General features: G+C 38.4%; 4 protein-coding genes across 4 annotated transcripts in view; all 4 read right to left on the bottom strand.

The window, feature by feature from the left end:
• The window catches only part of nudt4b (nudix (nucleoside diphosphate linked moiety X)-type motif 4b), a 29,512-nt gene extending 23,980 nt beyond the window's left edge, over positions 1–5,532 (bottom strand). Inside the window, exons 1-2 of the mRNA XM_008315747.3 lie at positions 4,805–5,532; positions 4,143–4,269 (exon numbers count right to left, since the gene is read on the bottom strand). The gene's annotated coding sequence lies outside the window, so the exon portion shown is untranslated. The remainder of the gene's footprint in view (positions 1–4,142; positions 4,270–4,804) is intronic.
• A 738-nt stretch (positions 5,533–6,270) lies between these two features.
• ube2nb (ubiquitin-conjugating enzyme E2Nb) lies at positions 6,271–12,490 on the bottom strand. Its single transcript, XM_008315748.3, has 4 exons — positions 12,335–12,490; positions 9,395–9,641; positions 8,479–8,619; positions 6,271–7,675 (listed from the first exon to the last, which is right to left on the bottom strand). The coding sequence occupies exons 1-4, from the start codon at positions 12,362–12,364 to the stop codon at positions 7,632–7,634; spliced, it is 462 nt and encodes a 153-aa protein (XP_008313970.1). The 5' UTR covers positions 12,365–12,490; the 3' UTR covers positions 6,271–7,631.
• An 831-nt stretch (positions 12,491–13,321) lies between these two features.
• On the bottom strand, positions 13,322–15,204 carry mrpl42 (mitochondrial ribosomal protein L42). The gene is made up of 5 exons (XM_008315749.3): positions 15,045–15,204; positions 14,643–14,691; positions 14,124–14,208; positions 13,700–13,863; positions 13,322–13,436 (listed from the first exon to the last, which is right to left on the bottom strand). The coding sequence occupies exons 1-5, from the start codon at positions 15,127–15,129 to the stop codon at positions 13,394–13,396; spliced, it is 426 nt and encodes a 141-aa protein (XP_008313971.1). The 5' UTR covers positions 15,130–15,204; the 3' UTR covers positions 13,322–13,393.
• Positions 15,205–15,627: 423 nt separating this feature from the next.
• pwp1 (PWP1 homolog, endonuclein) overlaps positions 15,628–19,430 on the bottom strand; it is a 4,501-nt gene continuing 698 nt past the window's right edge. The window contains 13 exon segments of the mRNA XM_025057202.1: positions 15,628–16,161; positions 16,246–16,351; positions 16,714–16,835; positions 16,972–17,062; positions 17,284–17,395; positions 17,476–17,537; positions 17,647–17,743; positions 17,835–17,905; positions 18,372–18,502; positions 18,610–18,720; positions 18,989–19,085; positions 19,173–19,258; positions 19,381–19,430. The exon segment at positions 19,381–19,430 is cut by the window's right edge and continues 66 nt beyond it. Coding sequence (XP_024912970.1) covers positions 16,067–16,161; positions 16,246–16,351; positions 16,714–16,835; positions 16,972–17,062; positions 17,284–17,395; positions 17,476–17,537; positions 17,647–17,743; positions 17,835–17,905; positions 18,372–18,502; positions 18,610–18,720; positions 18,989–19,085; positions 19,173–19,258; positions 19,381–19,430 — 1,231 coding nt within the window. The 3' untranslated portion in view covers positions 15,628–16,066.

Raw genomic sequence — 19,430 nt, 5'->3', positions numbered from 1 at the left:
TGGCTTCACAAATCCACTAACGAACAACTCGGTGAAACAGAGACCATATCACTGAACCCTCAGAACCGCGGCTTCATCATCAGCCAACTGTTTGACTGGTGATTGATTGGCAGCATGATTCACAGTAACCTGTTCAGGCCCCAGAGAGACCAAATGAATGGGGACAGGAAGTTAATTATTTACGTTAAAGCAGGCGATAAAGACGACCGGTGTCCCTGATAGTATTCTGGATCATTTCCAGGGTTGTTTTTTATCAATCTGACACACATAGGATGTCCTGACCTAACTATTAGCACAACCTCTTGGTTGGTTTTCAGTTGTGTATATTTGTGGAATGCTAGGTTAACGTCCCGGGCTAGCTTCTGACTATTCTACAGATAACTATCCATTACACACTGAATGAGATAATTTGTATAATATTGTAGGCTAGTTTTTAACATCTATAATGCTAACTGTTTTGCTAGGTTACATAACTCTGGACTAACGTTAGCTTTTTAATCACTCATCCTACGCTCATCTACTTTTTGGTATAGTTTTTCTCCAATTTAAATTAGGAATTTTTTTTGGACAATATTTGCCTTTCATTAGTGATTTTTTTACATCAGGGTTTTTTGTTTGCTAGCTGCTTGTAGGCTAACCTGAGCCAATGTTCGATTTGATATTAAAACTTTTGCGTGACTTTAAGTTTTTGTTTACAATTTCAATTCCATATTTGACTAATTTCTTTAGCTACTTTAAAACTATTTCAAGCAAAAATCAACTTCACAGTCTTAGATCATTTTTTGCTAATTTCTTTCAAATTAAAAAATCAGTCATTTTTGCTACATTATGGCTAACAATATCCCATTTACACCATTTAAAGGCATGTTTACCTTTTAGCTTATTTCATTACTTACTTTGTTTATATAAAAACATTTCAATATTCTTAGAACACACTCAGAGTATATATATTTACATATATAAAGAGAGACATATACTGTATGTATATATACATTTCAAACTTTATATTAGTATGTACAATGTGTGTATGTGAGACCAGATCACTAAACTTATTTCCAGCCAGTGGACACAGAGCCAAACAAAACAATGTGAATAGATATCAGACTTGATTTGCCTGCCTTATTAACTGTGGCGCCAAACCGCAGTAAATGGTCCGGGTTATTTATCAAACACATAACACAGGGAGAGGTTTTTTTCGAGGCGACAGAAGGGATTGATGATCAAAACAGACACTTGTGTGGTCATTAAATCCCCTCCACACATACGTTCACATTTTATTTGTTTGCGTGCCCATCGAGGCAGGCGTGTGCCATCCTGACAATCACCGGGAGAACGAGGCGAAGAGACAGGACAGTGAACAAGTCCGGGCTGATTTCTGACTGTTTGTGTTGGCACGGAGGAGTAAAAAGGGGTGAGGAATGAGGGAGGAGTGATCTTGTGGGTTTACTCTCAGTTAAAGTGCAACATCTTTTTACAATTCGGGCTGTAAAGTTATACGGGTCTAAAAATAAAGACTAAAAACAAGGTGATAACACTGCCCTCACATCTCTTGGATGTTTTACGTGACATGGAAATGCATTGATCTCCCACATGTAGGCCACAGGGGCCTCTGCAAACATAAAGGTGTGCATGGAAACTTTTGCAAAAACACACTGACACACACACACGCACAGAGTCCTTGCCCCCATATCTGCAGCAGCAACATATACACAGTACATGCAGAGTATGGAAAGATGGTCCAGGACAGTCTGTTCTCACCATGGATGGAACTCACAGGAGCATGAAGAGGAATCCTGCGCACGCACACACACACACACTCACAGGATTTTGTTTTGTGAGCTCTTTACACAGACATGAAGTCTCCTCTCATCTTTACTATTACAGATAAATGACTAATCTTAGTCCTTCACCCGACTCAGATCTGACTAAATCCTTAACTTTAAAACACCCTCTCATTCAACAAGCACCTGCAAAAAGTCCCCACAAAAAAGTATCTCCAAAACTATTTAGTTTTCCAGTATATACATTTTATGTGTGTGTAAATATATAAATATATTTACACATATTTATTATATTAATAACATATTAATTATATATTATATTTTATTTACATCTATATATATAAACATTTCCAGTATATACATTTTGTGTGCAATATATCTGATATATATAAATATATACACATAATTATATATGTATATATATGTGTGTGTGCATATATATACTGTATATATCTATATTTACACATACACACATATATACATATATATGAGCTTATATGTATATATTTGAATTTATGTATTTACCAGCAACATTGACCTTTAACCCCATGTGTTAAGGAGCTCTTACATTTAGGTTCCTGGTAAAATCTCCCCCCAGTTGAACCGATGAGGTCGTCACTGCTACTGTTACTCTGACAGTGACTATGCTGGACTATGTTTAAAAATACTCATCTGTCCTAATCATGACTGCTTCTTCTAGTCTTTACCAAAGTGTAATTTACGAAGGATGACACACACACACACACAGCCGACAATACAGAGCCCCCAGCAGGGAGAAGAACAGCACAGACCCCAGGAAGAGATCTACCCTCCTAAACATAGCCCTGCTCCTGTGACGGGGCAGATCATCTCTCCCTCTGGTTGCTGACTCGCAGGTGAAAACACTCTTGTCACATGCTGCTGATGTTGAGCTGACAGGCGATGACAAACGTCCTCTCTTTGGCCGCGGCATCTCGTCAGCATCAGCACTTATTTAGAACCCGAGACCAGCGTTGGCCAGAGGTTTTTTTTTAAGAGGGAGCTGGGTTTTCTTTTTCCTGGACGGACAGTGTGTTGAAATTGCTGGTTACCTAAGAGAGAGAGGTGATGTTTTTGCATGTTGATGTGTTTATATATCTATCCATCTCTTCCTCCTCCTCCTCCTCCTCTCCTCTCTATCTCGCTGCAGAGGTGAGTTGAACAGGCCACTGCAGTCAAAGCCTGTGGTCTGTGCCCTCTTGATGTTATGAAACCATGCGCATTAATCTGCCAGGCGCAGGAACAAAAGTCAACCAGCCAAGGGAAATCCTCCCATTCCGACCACAGCAGTTCTCTGGAAGCTCCTCAGATCCTGCACATTTTCTGCCGAGCTTGTAAATAACAGCTGAATCTTCTCTACATCTGTTCATGTTTTAGTTGTTGCCATTCATTCATACACTTCTAGCTGAGCTACGTCTTTTTCTGTCCCAGCTTCTAATCTCAAATAAACTTAGACTTTGAGCAAAACGGGCCCTTAGACCTAAACTAGTAGCTGCTTCCTTAGCTTCAACATCGAGTTTTATCATAAGTGTTTGTCCGTTAATTACATGTCAATCAAAGGTGTCGCTCGATTAGAGTAGTAGCTTAAAATGTAGCCACAAAAAGTAACTGCATGGTTTTAAGACAAAAAGCCCAAAAGAAACCAGGAAATAGTCAATTTTAAGCCAGGTCACAGGTCAAACCATATTATTAAAAATCACCACAAGCTACATAGAAGTAGCAAAAGACAAAAGACAATGAGAAATGTAGAAATTAGCCCTAAGAAATGATAGCATTGTGCTATCTTGTGACAATTTTCTAGCAATTTGATGTTATCAACACGAGTACAATGAAAACACATTCACATCTTTCAGGATCATTCTAGAACTTTGCCTCAATATTTTCTAAATTCCTGTTTGCAGGGCACACGTGACGCGCTCCTCTCTCCAGAGTTCCAGAGTTAAATTACATCCGTCTCATATTTACATTCTACTTCCTCATTGTGCGAGGTCATGTGATCAGGATCTGTCCTCCTGGTTTAAATGACTACAGCACCTATTGTCAAACACACTGTATAATATATTCTGGTTCAAGGCTAAGAACATGGAATATCATATAAAAAGTTGTGATAAATATGGTGTAAAACGTCATAAGTTTCATGATCAATTTCTCTAATATGGGAGCATTTTTACCCACTGGCTGGAGGCAGTAAATACCAGTTTTATTTTTAATCTTTGTGGAGATGAACACTTCTCCCTTCTTCCCCTGGTTAATGTTTTGTCAGATATTTCAGATAGCCAGAGAGGGAATCGTTTCCTGCAATTCCGCTCAAAGAATAAATGCATACCAGTCTGGGTGACTCACCCCTGCCATAAAACCCCAGTCATTATCGTAAAATCTTGTGAAACTTCTGTTTGTGTAGAGCAGCTGTATGGACCATAGATGGGATCTCCAGGTAACGGCACATTCCTCCTGCAGGAAGGACAATCGCCTGGAATGATCAAAACCGGTCGTGAGAACGGGAGAAGTGTATGGAAGGAAAATGTCATTTTCATCAGGTTACGAGTTCATGCTTATTTATAGTATTTTTTAAATAAAACTCAAAAAGAGCGAGAGGGAGAAAGAGAAAAAAAAAACGTTTCAGGAGCATTTAGACCTTAATTAGCGCCATCTGCTTTCGTTTCATTTTAATACACTGCCATCTAGTGGAACTATTTAGAAACTACAGGAAAAGTAACAGGTTATTTTACCTATAGAAACACCTTGGGTCATCTCATATAAACAAATAAATTAGAAACAAATGAAAGTTTACTCTACTCTCGCTGCTCACTCTAAGTATTTTAAAGTGCTTTCAGAATAACGTGTTCTCTTGGGGAAACTTTAAGGACTTCACTTGTGTCAAACGAATCAGTAACCAGTGATATATGTAAGGTTTGTTTTGTTATTTTTAGGCAAGTAGGTTTGCAGTAAACACCATCAGCGATGCCCAGCACCTTGTTTATGTCCATGTCCGTATTGATGCTCACCTTAGCACCGTTCAGTCCATAGGTCTTCATGGGTTCGTTTTTTCCTTGGAAAGTTTCTTCTTGCTGCCTCTTCAAAACTGCTTGTTTCCCCTCACGAGTCTTTTTTAACCTCTTTCCTCTCGTCTCCTTTGCTCGAGCTTCCTGGTTCTCTCACTTATTCCAAACAATTTTCCCGCGGCTGCGTTCACTGTAATAGTACATCTGAATATTTGACTTCCAAATGTCATAAAAATGTTGTAACTTTTCATTTCATTCGTTGCTACCAGCTGCGGTAGCATCAAGGGCGGCAAGGTTTTCTTTAAGAGTGACGTTTTCCACTCCGTGTCACTTGTGTTAAACGCTCTCTAGGTCACGTGACTCAAACTTTTAGGATTGAGAGCTCTGTGACGTTCACTGAAGCTCGGTCATTGGGCGGAAATGAAATAATTGCCTTTTTGCCAAACGCCTCTGTACACGGCCAGGATAGTAGTTATAGTTTATTATTATTATTGTTATTATTATATGAAAGCCCAACTAACGTAGAGAACACAGGGAGATCCATTACAGATTAAAAGGTTGAGAGTTTTATTTTTATAACTTGTTCGGATTCATCGTATGCTAACCACTTGTGGTACGTGGGCTCCCCCTCGTGGTAGGACGGCGGAAGAATCTGATTCCAATTAACACACGTTCAGATTGTGGTCCGTTTGTTTACCGTTTATTTAACGTTGGTTAACATTTTGGTACATTTAACCTAACTTGGCTGTTTTGTTACAGCTAAATTTGTTCGCTTAGCTAGTGTCGTGACATTTTGTATTTAAGTGAACTTGTGACATTCTATTTACTCCCGAATTGAACAACTGAATGTGCACACAACAGAAAGCAGCCCAGCCTGTGCGTACTTAACTCAACTCAGTTTATTTACAGAGTAATCTTGAAGAGCCATGTATGCAAATGTACTGAAGTTACGGACAGAACTCTTCCTTTACACATGGGGAGATGATTCATTAATAATAATAATAATAATAATAATAAAGAGTTTGATCTCTTCATTCATCTTTTTCCGCTTTTGATCTAGATGCTTCAAAAATTCCAGTGAGTGACTGCTTCCTGTTTTATTCCTCCATCACCAGTTCCTTTAGTGAAACAATAAATTAACGCCAACGTGCTCCATCTTTACACAGACTCGAGTGATTGCGGTGGTGGCGGCGGTTAGAGCTAACAGTTAATACTTTATGATCGAGGATGGGACACAAATGGGGGTTCTTGGGGAGGGGAGGGGGTAAATCTAGGCAACACCAAGCCTGCAGTACTTTCAATAAGAAGCAGAGGGAGGAGAAAAGCTCAACAAAAACAGAAATAGTTCAACTACGACTTACTGTTAACACTCCTCAAAAGAAAATGTGTGAACACTCTACATTACTGATCCCCAGGAAACCCATCAGTACAGTATGTTTTAAGGTGGAAACTTTCAGGGATTTTTTTTTTTGTTGTTTTTAAGAAAACTTTTTAAATGAAAATCTGATGCAGCTGAGGTTTTTTTTTTTTTTTTTTAGCCAGAAGAAAACCAGCAACAGCACAGAGTGGAGTGGAGTTCTCTTTGTTTGTAATGTTGTCGGCCTGCTGGGTTCAATTCATCTCCTCACAAAACATTTTACAGACAGAAAAAAAGCCCTAAAAATAAAACTCAATCTTGGCATGTGTTTCGTTATAGAACATGCTGAGGTTTTTTTTTCTTAAATGAAAGACGGAACATGCAACAAAAAGGAGGACAGGACATTTAAAAAGAATAAAGGGGGAAAAAAATAACATTTCCAGCACATCTTAATAATCTGCTACTTTTCTCAATGTGCTGGAAATCTGTCTTTTTTTTTCCTTTTTTTTTACAGGAAGCGACTCGCTCAACCTTCCCTGTCCGACTGTAAATTAGAGGAGGTGAGGGGAGGGGGGCGTCGGCATGAAGTAAACGTTCTATCCAGAGCGTTGGGGTTTCACTGCATTAAAATTGAATCATTGATGAGATGGAATTCTCGTTCAATGTCTTTCTATTTGGGGCGACAGATGGATCCTAAAGTCAGACTTCATGCTGTCAAATGTGTTGTTTTAAATACTGCAGCAGATTAATTACATCGGGTTTATACTCAATTAAAGGCCTTTTTGAATCTCGTTATTTAAAATTTTAATTATGGTTTTATGATTTTTTTCCCCACTACATTTGCAGCCAGGTTACAGTTGATGAACACTTGACATTTGTGTTTGTGTTCATCGAATGAAGTTCAAGTCGTTAAAAACTCCCCCAACAGGAGAAAAAAAAGGGGAAACTTTTTGGTGTTCATATGATTTAATCTGCTCATTACTAGTGTTTGTGATTGTGGCTGGCAGCTGGACAGAGTGTGTGTGTGAGAGTGTGTGTGTGTGTGTGTTGAAATGACATCACGATGTCCGAAGATGCACAAGTTAAAAAAAAAAGGGGCGAAGGAGCTTTTAATGCATCTCTTCCCAAACGTACCAGTTGGTGTCGACTGCAGGACTATACACTGCATGATGTGTGTGTGTGAAGACTGAGATTGGGGGAGAGTGCCATCCTCTGTCCATGCATTTAAATAGCAACACAGAAAAGAAACGACAACAAAAAAAGACTGACACACATTTAAGGAGAGGAAAGTAATAAGTCACCCAGAGGTCTGCAGCAGTGAATCTCATCATTTCTGTCAAATATATTTGGACTATAATCTTAGCTTTTTTTTCTTTTTCTCTTTTGTTTATGAGTGTGTGTGTGTGTGTTTAAATTGAAACCGAATAAAAGTACATTTTGTTGATCACATTCAGACGCCTCGTCTCTTTTCTTCTATACTTCAGTGTTGCTGGCATAGAGCCTGGTCCATGTTCGGGCTGCAGGGGGGAGAAAAAGAAAACGAGTTTTTAAGCAGTCATTAAACAAAAACAACAGAAGTTTTTACCTAACTCGCCATGTGTCTTTCTATTTGCAATTAAGCCGACTCACTATCAGGATCATGTCCACTTTTGTGTATGTTTGTCTGACTAGAGAGTTTCTTTTCTGTGACTCCATACTTTATAAAGTAGCATTTTCTTCCTTATGTTCGCATTTTATCTGTGGTCTTAATGGAAGTCTTTGTGGAAGTTATTGTTATTTGTATGTCTTTAAATAAGTCTCTATAATCTGTAGCAACAAATGGCAAATGGGTGCCCTCTTGTGGCCCTCGGGTGATATGCAGTATATTTTTGATCTGTAAATTCCTTCTGAATACAAGTTGATCGACCAGCCAAACTACATTTCTGTACTCCAGTTAGAAGTTACCACAGGAGTGGCAGAAAGACGGGATTCTATGTAATGAAGAGAATGCAACGAGAAGAATGGTTGTTATAAAACAAGGGTAACTGTAATGATGTAAAGACAATCAAAATAAAAACTTCGGACCTGCCCAACTTTTATTGCTAACAGTCCCATCTGTCTGTATTTGCAGTAGGATTTCTGCACCGACTCAGCCTGAGACACAGAGGCCAAGGCTGTTTTTCTTTCCCTCTCTTAACAACTTACAGTCAATCCATAATAAAAAACAACCTGCGACAGCAGCATACAGTGTGACACAGGCACCACATCAAACAGAGGAGACTGAGCTAATGACTGCTGCCATCTGTCACAGTGTGTCCCCCGCCGGGGGCCGGGTCGTTACCTGTCTCAATGGCATGGCTTTCGTTTTTCTTCCACTGCTCTGCGACATCGTTTGCCAGGGGGTCATCGGGATTGGGAGCACTTAATAACGCCTGGATGGATAGCAACACTGTACGGATCTGCAGGGCTGGAGACCACTTTTCTAAAGAGAGGCAGAAATGTAAAAAAAAAACAAAAAAAAACATTAGTGGATAAAATATGGGAAATTAGGTCAAATCTCTGGTCCACGGCGCCGATCATTTTTATGAGGAGTGGTCCCAGTGACGTGGGATGGTGAGCAGGAGTCCGACTGTAACTATGCTGAGATCTAGTTCTAATATGATCCTGGAAAACAACCCAGGCTCCCAACACTGTAAAACTGCAACAGCTTGCTCATAAAATTACAGTCTGCTGCAAAAGTTTCTGTCTTCGCCGCTCCTGCCAAACCAACATTAAGGATTATTAAGCTCAAAGGTGATTTACGCTCTGTGACTCTCATCCGCCGCCGGAGCGTTCGCTCTCAAAACGATGTGTCTACAACTGCCTGCTTTTCATCCATCCCGTATGTTGACAACATAATTGCTGCTCAGACACTACACTGGTGATAAATCTGTGGATCTGAGCTGAGAATCACAGTCATTACATCATCATCTTATGATCCAAATATTGGAAACATTTTGGGGGTGATTAAAATGTACAACTTTGAAACAGACACCGTCAAGACGTTAAAGCTAATGACCCGTAATTTGGAAGGGTTGACAGGTCAGAGGAAACTACTGGGAGTAAACTTTTTTTGAACTTCCCACCATTTTCTCATATTAAGCAGTAGTTCATCAGATGCTACTTGCTACAAATAACCATTTGTTTCTTTGGTGGCACTGAGAGAAGGAACAACACAGCGTCAGGATGCTTCAGCCTTGTGGGGTTTTTTTGCTTACCTTTCAAAATGTCTAAACATATTCTTCCCAGTTTGTCAACATTGGGGTGGTAGATTTTGGTCATGAATCGCACTTTGGGAGCTGCCATGGGATACTCTTCTGGAAGAAATAGTTCAAGTTTAAATGTTCCTCCCTCAAAGGGGGAGTCTTGAGGCCCCGCGATGACCACGTGGAAGTAGCGTGCATTCCCTTCGTCGGGCGTAGCAGTGATGCCGGGGACAGGCTCCGCCATCAACCGCTGCGTCTCCTGAACGGAGCCGGAAAAAGAAACATTAGAAAAGAAGAAAATGGTCATTAGAACGACTGACATGTTCAAAACCTGTTCTACTTACACACTTTTCTTATTTTAAAGACCCTAAATCTGTTGGGGTCACAATCCCATCTGAGGTCACCTGGAATTCAAATAGGGTCGCCCGAAATATCAAGTAACTGATAAAAAAATTACTGATAAACCAATTTTTTACGTTATTCTTTTTAGAATTATGCTTAAAACACCACACACAATCATAAATAACTGCATTCTTTCACTTTCATGAATATAAATTGAATTCCATAAAATGCAGCGTATAAAAATATCTAAACTGGCCCATCTTGATTGACGGCTGTGAACAGGCGACTACACAAGTGACAGTGACTAAAATGTCTCTGAGGGTGCCAGAAATTTGTCATGTCAGGGTTGGTAACCACTGCCCTTAACGTCATTATGTGGTTATTATGAAGAACTGTAGGGTAAACTCAGTTTCATCCGCAAATTGAAAGTTAAAGATAAAAGTAGTAGGAAGTAAAGGTGAAAGTGAATGGTTTATAATACAGTAGTGAGACCTGCTATGGTGTGAAGTTCAGTTCTGTCTAACAGACCAAAAGCTAAGTCGGAGTTGGAGTGGATGAAAATCTTCACTGGAGGTGACCAGGATGGACAGGTTTAGAAATGACCAGGTCAGAGGGAGCTAAGGTGGAGCAGTGTGGAGATAATGTCAGGGGGTAAGGACATGTGTTAATGTCCAAAAGAACATTTTGACATTTATGTTTTCAAGAATAACATTACAAAACCCTCAAATGTTTTTAAATGTCTGAAACCAATACAGATGAGATTGATTCAATCTAATAATAATTTAAAAATATCTCTCAGCAGGATCAGTGCTGCGTCAAAATCTAGACGTCTTATAATTTTGTAATGTATAATCAACAATTGATCAACTGATTGTTGCAGCTCTGAGATGTCTGAGACAACAAGGCTGGTCACAAGGGGGAATTTTGTGTTCTGCAGAGCAGAACAATAACATTTATATCATTTCGCTCCAGTCCTACAACAACACTTTTCTGCAAGGCACCACCTAAATTAAATTTTCTGCCACCTTTGCCCCTGGTCTAGACTGCAGTTTATATCTTAATGGAACAAAACTGCAACTCTGAAGTTTTTCAGATAAACAGTGAGAGGGGGAGATGGTAATTTTTCCTATCAAGTATTTTTTATTTCTATAGTGTATTCCACATGCAAACACACAAAATGGTGTCATCCAATTGTACATGTACTATTCCAATCCATTCTTCTAGGTTGTATCTGATCTGAATGACCTAGTGTTTTGAAACATTGCCAAATTATCTTTAAATGCAAAAATAAAGGGCTATGACTGGATTCTTTCTGAATTAAGTAAATTTGTAAAACTGAAGTACATTTTTTTACTGTCCCACTGGGACCCGGTATCAAATGACCTGAGAACCAGTACTGGTCCCCGGACCGGGGGTTGGGTACCCCTGCCTCATCACTGTATTTACCCTGTGTCACAATATTGTGATTTCTGTTTCTCTCTCGTATACTACAAATGTGCCTTCACTCTCATTTAAAAGGCAAATACAGCCCAAAAATAAAACCAAGTCTTGTCAGCCAATCAGCCATCAGATAACTGGAAATATGCAAACCATGTTCCTGATGTGAAGCCATCTGCTGGCATTACACACATTTGTAGTGTCTCATAAAAAGTCACTTTTAGGCACAAGGGGATATAATTTTACGGAATATATCAATGTTGCTAGTTCAAATAAATGCTTTGTGTTAATTGTGTCTTTCGAATACCTGACTAATTGTGAAAGTGTGACACTGAATGACATCGAAAGTATATGAAGGAAGTGGAACATTATTTTATGGTGGTTTCATAAAGCAGGTGCACAGAAACATCTGCAGTCAACAGGAAGGAAACTAAACGTCGCTGTAAAAACAATGACTCCTTTGTGGTGATTCGACAAATTGCAGGTTGTTTTAATGAAAGAAGCCGGGTCGTGCTTTTACCATGTCAGCGTTTAATTCCTGGCAGTAAAAACCCAGCGAAAGCATAAAGAAATCGCTGCTCGATGTGGCGGAGTCAGGATGATCGCGCCCACTGCGAGGCCTGGAGCAGTGACTGAGGAGAAGCCGCCGTGAGGTGCAGGGAGGAGACCGCAGCACCGCAGGCCTAACGATTTGGTTTAAAAAATACGTCACATGTGCGGCTAAGATATAAAACGCACTGTCGTACCCCTGTTATCAGTAATAAAACCATTTAGAAGCACAAGGACAACGTTTCACATCAACGCCAGACATGTGTCACTTAAAGCTAGAGCAGCTAGCTTAGCCTTAGTTAGCCAATCCATTCATATGACGATCTATACTATTTGTCACCATTACCTAATCTGACCCGCAAATTATAAGTTTTGGGTAAAATAAAATTACAAAAGAAGTAAATTTGTTCAAAATGACACCCACAGACTCAATAGAACACCGTGTCCAGAGGTGGCAAACGTTACACTAGCTTGATAGGTACAACAGCGCTAACTGTGCTAACGTCAGGCTATATGCTAACACAGCATTAACTCTTCCTCCATTTTCCCATAGGTGTCAAATACAAGCACGCAACTCAGTAACACACAAACATATAAATACAGTAGCCAGCAAATGTACTGTACCTTTATAATCCTACGAGGCAAACCGGCCATCTTGTGTTAGCACTGATATTTTTAGCAGTGGACTCTCCTTCTCTTCAGGCTGGACCGAGTGAAGCTGTCGGGGCGGAGACACTCCACTCACTCTAACGGTGGCTGCTCATAACGCAGCAATGCTGCTAAAGATTATGATGATGGTCATGTAAAAAATATTAATACAATAGAGTTCTCTTGTTGCATATACTTTATGTTAATACATAAATAAATATTTTACATAATCATTATTGTCTTTGTGTGTAGTGGCTTCACATTTTATGTTTTTAAAATTTAGAAATTTTGATCAGAATCTGAAATACTTCAGTGATCCCGGATCTTTTTAGTGATATTACGTTTAAGAAAATATATATACCTATACCATTAGATACACTTAAGCAACTCCCCGCATTAATACTATTTGGGGACGTGTTCTTTGAGTCGATGCCTCTCAATTCTTTCTTAAAACGTTATAAATATTTAAATGGCAAAATTAGTTTTAATTTGTCCCAACTAGCCACATATTCTTCTTTTGGTATCTGTACTCATTAGCAGTACTTTTCGTTTTGAGTTTTTCCAGGCTTGGCAGGACATCTTTTTCTTTTGTTACTATGATTGAGAATACAAATACTTATTTCTCATATTTTTGTGCCAAGTAAAACTTAGCATTAAGCTTAATGTTTTTTCATCACCTGTACTGATTGTCTTGTTTGCTATATGTTTGTACCACAAAGATGTTGCCTTTGTTTCCGTGGCAGGAAAATCACACGTTTACAAATCTATAAAACCAAACAACTATACTGTGTACTGTTTAAAAGATAAAGACATAATACATAAAAACCTGGATTTAATCAAAATTAAATGCATGCTAAACCAAACCATTACATTATTACAATCTGAAAAATCTATTGCCTTGATGTGAACATTATTAGATTTAACTAATAGCTATATTTACAATAACACACATACTCATAACAATTCCTTATTAAATGGTTTATTGTAAATTATTACGACACTAACACAAACATTAGCAGTTTCATTATTCAGACGTCACTTCTTTGGTGTTTTCTTATTCATGCGTCTCATGTGGTACCTGTGAATGGAAAAAAAAATAGTAAATGTAACAAGTGCAGTGTAAACACAATGTACTTCTTTCCATCCCTTTATATCTGCTTCATTATAATATAATAAAACATGGATTTGTAATCTTTTAAATTCTCTATACTAGGTGTTGAATGTTTTGTAAATGTGATTTCCTGTACTAATGCTGTCACACACGCTCAGGTTTTAAGCCCACTCCCTGTACTGCGGAGCTGGGCATTCTAACAACAGATATGAACATATCTGTGTACTCACTGTCCAACCGGATACCAGCGATGCTTGGTGGTGTAGAACATTTTGCTCAACTCTTCTCTGCTGGGGCCCTTTTGGTCCGGGACCATCTCCTTGCTGAGATGGGCTTTTAAAACCTGGTCATGGGTCTCAATTGTGTTGGACACAGGGTCTGGTCGTTCTATGGGCTAAAGAGGTTTAGTGTCATTAAACAATTGTCGCTCAATTATCTTAAAAAAAAGAGCTAAAATAATGTTTTATTTACACTGTTGAAGAGATTTCAAAACTATAAATATCAAATTAAACAAAGGTACTGCATGGTTCAGTGGGTAATTATTATTATTGTTACTACTACTATTACAGTTCCATGGTGGATTTTAAAGGTCCTAACCTTGTGTACTACAGGAAACAAACAAATAAATAAATAGTATTTTAAATAATCTCTTACCTGTGTAAATTCATAAGGAATGTCAGCAGCAGGATGGTAGCACACTATAGTTTTCGCATCTGACGTCACACCAATGTCTACATTACTGAACCAAAAGATGATAGGGTTATTATCATCACATTAACACTTACATCAGTGCTTTAGTTCTCGCTGTTTGAAAATAGAAAACATAAAAAGGTGATTAACATCTGGCTACAATTAAGCTCTCACTATCTTTTTTTTTACTTTAATTTGTATAATTGTTTAATTACATGTGGCTGCCACTAAGAACACTCTGTCTACACTGCAGACTTGAGGTGATCTCCACTGTGAAGACCGATGTCTTGTAAGGGACCAACTCATGTTGCATTGCATTTGCAATGATATTATGCGAAAATATAGAGGGGGTTAAAAACAATATGCTGGTTGGATACTTTAACAGCTTATTTCATTCAACAGCAGTTGAAAAAAAAGTTTTAAAAAGTCCATGACATATAACACTTAAGCATTAGTTGTTTAAATTCAACAGAATGTAAATACCTGTTTGGAGCGCTGTCAGTGGACTTTTGTCGAACTGGCAACAAACATGCTGCAAAACGGCACAAAAAGGCACATGAATTATACAACCTTTAAACAAATGTTTAAAACGTTTACAACTTTTAAGTGAAAATACAACATCAATATAATTAGGACAAATATACATCGACACCGGTTTAAAAAAAATAGCAGTAAGTACGGTATTATTCTTTACAGTCTAACCTAGAACTGATAGTTTTGACAGTGAATATGTCAGATAAAACAATTCAATGCAGTTAACCTACTGAACGTTTTCTCAAGGTTAGCCCCTGTTAGCACTTACGGCTACCACTTATTACAGTATCCGTTACAAAGGCTCGATCAAATTATTAATCGTACATATTTCCCAACAGTAAAAAGTCTTACTTTGTGTGTGTCGCAGTGTACTACAGTTGGAAACCCGCACTAACAGACTGTGTAGTTTGCACAAATTACGCGACGCCATGCTCATATTATTTTTTTTCGGAGTCCGTCACAGAATTCAGTCCGGGTGCACGTTGGTTGTCAAGTACATCAGTTCCTCCATGGAGAAACCTAGCGTATTATTTTAGTCAAGTACATCAGTTCCAGTTTCCATGGAGAAACCTAGCGTATTATTTTTGACACGTACACAAAAAATGTTATGGCTTTAAAAGAAACGCACCACAATTACCTTCTAATTAAAGTCAAATGTAATAATATATTGTGAATTAACATAGTAGTTTCTAATTTACACTGCTTGGATAAAACTGTTTTTATGAAAATATCCCCTTGGGGATTAGTAAAGTATTTCTGATTTAGATTGGTGTTCTTCAGTGCTGTTTTTCAACACAAAATGTGCATGTACTACAACACTAATAAAGGTGTATTTTATTTTAAAACAATAATTAATTAATCTGGCCTTAAGTTAAACCATTTTTATGTATGATGGGGAGAAAGATTTTTTTTGTGTAAATACAAACTGTATGTATTGAGGATGTGAGGACTATTTTTATTGCAGGCTTTTATTACAACAGCTTTTACTAACATTTGATACCTTTTTAAAGAGATAAATAATTTCTCCTTTACATATGAAAATATTCCTAGAATATTTTATTTGTACAGTTGTACAAAGAAAGGCAACAGTCAACATTTGAAATAATGTTTCCCCTTAAAACATAAAAAGATTGGGCTGCAGATACTCAAAATGTCGAATGTAGGATGTTTTTGGTTTTACCTTATACCAACACATGGCGTGCAAAACTTCTGCTTTTACTTATTATGAGAAACTGAGGTTATCATTTTAACATCAAGAATTCACTGGAGATGAGAGTGAAAATGGCAGCATCAGAAGACGAGGATCAGTCTGTTGGATTTTCTGGAAAAGTCTTTTTTTTTAGTTTGCTGGTTTTGTAGATGCGGTGCAGTCGTCATGACGAGACGTCCATCTCTGCGGCTGTGCTGCTGTTGGCCTGTGACCCTGTGTTTACCACCAAGCGCTCACGATTACCAAACACTTCAGACACTGAGGGGAAACAGACACAATTTTAAGAAATAATAATTTTTAAAAAAAGTACAACAAATTAGATTAACAAAATGTCAACTCTACCTGCTGCCACATCAGAAATGTTCCAAACCCTCAGGCCATCCTTCTGTCCACCAAAGGCGTAGACAAAGGGGAGATCAGGACAACACGCCGCACAGAACAGCACCCCCTAAAGTTAAAAATGTAAAAAAAAAAAAAAAATTAAACATCAGTAACAATGGACAACAAAAATGTTTCTTCAAAGAAAACATTCACCAAAAAAGCAGCTTCAACATTAATCCATGAAAAGTTAATGATTTGAAATCATTCAGACCTTATCGTACAGTAAAGCCACTAAAACCGTAGATGTACACCTGCTGCAGTATATTCTTGTTATAATGATTATTTCTACTGGTTTTTTGGGGTATTTTGAAAATCATCTATGATTCTGGTTCTGATAGTTTGTGATGAAGATTAATCAGATTTTTAGTCAACGACAGCTGTGGTGTGGTGTCTCATCTTGGCAAAAATCCTGCATGACAAAGTCTTTACCATTTTCATGTCCCTGGAGTGCACCAGACTGGGTTTGTTGCCCAGGATGTCCCAGATTTTAACATGTTTGTCGGATGATGACGTCACCAGACACCCTTTAATCTGACTGCTGAGGTCCAAACCTGCACGGAAGTCAAAAGCATTGAATGTTGTGTGTTTTGTTTTTTTTTATACTGACTGAACAAAGAAAGAAGTCAAAAGCATTGAATGTTGTGTTTTTTTTTTTATACTGACTGAACAAAGAAGGTCAAGACTCACCGGACACTTCTTCATCGTGCGCCCTCAGTGTGAAAACAGGTTTATCCGAGCGAGCATCCAAACAGTAAACAAAGCCGTCATCTGTGCTGGCCTGGAGAGAAAAAAAACAACACACTCAATGTTATAGTGGTGAATGCGAAAGAGCAGAGACACTCAGTGACACATTTTGTGGCTTTAACACCAGTGAATCATCCTCCATTGAAGACACAGTGTGTGGAAAAGAAACCGTCAGTTTGTACATTTCTAAATTCCATTGGCATTTGCAGGCAATCATTTTGAAGGGATATAAAGCGGCAATGTTCCAGTTCCTACCAGGAAGTTACAGGGTGAGAAGTGGTTCCAAATCAGTCGCTCCACTTGACCACTGAACCTCCAGGTTCTGTAGCTGTTCTCTGGGCTGCGGCAGTCGTACAGAACCGCCGTCCTAGGAACGAAAAGCTCAGTGTAAATCATCAGTAATAACCAAACCTTGATTGGAATATAAACTGAGTGAGAAACGCTCACTTGTCATATGATCCTGATATGAGCGTCTGCGCCTCAAACGGGTGGAATGATAACGTCTGGACCTGGAAGACAAAGGTTTGTTGAAGCGGAATCTGAAGGCAGCTCAGTCCAGAGAATCAACAGTCACACTGAGACACATCAGCTGTAGCTGTTGTCCTGTTCATTAAAGACCTTGTCGGTGTGTTTGCGCAGTGTGGTGGCTGGTTTGCCTTGAGACAGATCCCACAAGATCACAGTTTCATCCGCTGACCCGCTGGCCAACACGTTCCTACGTCACCAGTAATAAAAGTTAGCACAAAAAAACACAAAACTTTATTTTTATTAGTGATGGTGCCTAGGTGGAACACTGCAGCACTGACCGGGCCAGTTTGTTCCAGGACAAATCCAGCACAGCATCTGTGTGACCTTCCACAGGCTCCGCTGCTGCCGCCTGGAATTTAAAACAGGCCGAGAATATTAATGATAATAAAAAATATTATGGGACTTCAATCTGAAATTCACGTCTGTCTGTAATGCAGAGACAGGACGTCTGTAAATACGTCCAATTGACCTCTTCCTCCTTTTTAGCTCTGTATATATTTATATGTATGTATGTATTTATATATGTATAGATACAGTATATATATATGTATAGATAACTAGATAGATACTATACCGTAGAATCTCTTGGGACATTAAATATATAATTATATACATACATAATGCATGTATATATGCATACAAATATATAAATACATATTTACATACATACCTAGACACATATATTTATACATAAAAATATATGCATACATACATTCATATATAGCATATAAATATATATATATATACAGTATGTATGTATGCATAAATATATATATATATATATATATATAAATACATTCATGAAAAAGTCCTACCTTCTTGGTCTTCTTCTTCTTCTTTGCAGCCTTTTTGCTGCCCAGAGAGAAGACGGGCTCCAAACAGTCGACCACGTCCAGGTCCCATACATCGATCTGAGGGGTCATGTTGCCCACCGCGGCGTAGTTGCCTGCAAGAACATCACATGACATATTTGGATGGAAAAACAAAATCACTAGCACCTTGATATCCCGTACAAAAACAGAGTGAATTGTGCAGCAAGAGATGAATTCTCACCTAATCCATCTCCAGGGCTCGGGTCAAAGTTGAGCCACTCCACACACAGTGGATAAGCCGGCAGCAGGATGTCATGGTGAACGTACATTGAGTCCTCTTCTGAGTTATATACTGTCAAGAGATAAAAACAACAGTTCAGTAGTTTGTCTTGTGTTTGGGTAAAAGATCCCAGGATTTTATGCAATCATGTCAAGATATATTTTCATCTGACTTGAATTAAAATTCTACAATCTCAAATTATTAACAAATACACTACATTCAAAAAATAAATAATAAACACTACAGTATAAATAATCTGAGTAAAAAAACAGATAAATATTCACCACCATCCTATGTATATCTGACATATTCATGCATTTTCGCTGTACTGTATCTTTACCATAGATCTCTAAGTTACAGCAGTCCTTCTCTGCTCTGCCCGACAGGATCAAATTGTCATTGGGTTTGATCTGAAAATCTTCACGTTCATACTGGTCCTGAAGAGGAGAAGGGATAAAAAAAACAATCATTTTTCTTCCTTATTAGGTCAGCAAAATAATTTTCAAAAATATCAACACTCTCACAGTGTCTTTGATGGTGATGTATGGATCCTGATCATTGCAGCTGTACACAGTAAGTCCAGCCAGACTGTCTCCAAGATTGGCCGTCACTAGATTTCACCAGAGAGAAAAAATAAGAGAGAGGAACTTTAGATAAAAAATAACTAGTAAAAATCTGCAGGAATAAATACAAGAAATATGTAGAGAAGCACTGCTTCAGCATCTGACTCACCTACATCTTCTTCATCATATTTATCCAGGCCGTACTCTGCCAGCTCATCT

The sequence above is a fragment of the Cynoglossus semilaevis genome, chromosome 8 (assembly GCF_000523025.1).
Source record: "Cynoglossus semilaevis isolate Cse_v1.0 chromosome 8, Cse_v1.0, whole genome shotgun sequence".
Classification (NCBI taxonomy): domain Eukaryota; kingdom Metazoa; phylum Chordata; class Actinopteri; order Pleuronectiformes; family Cynoglossidae; genus Cynoglossus; species Cynoglossus semilaevis.
The sequence above is the reverse complement of the archived record's forward strand: the minus strand, read 5'-3'. Positions and strand labels throughout refer to the sequence as shown.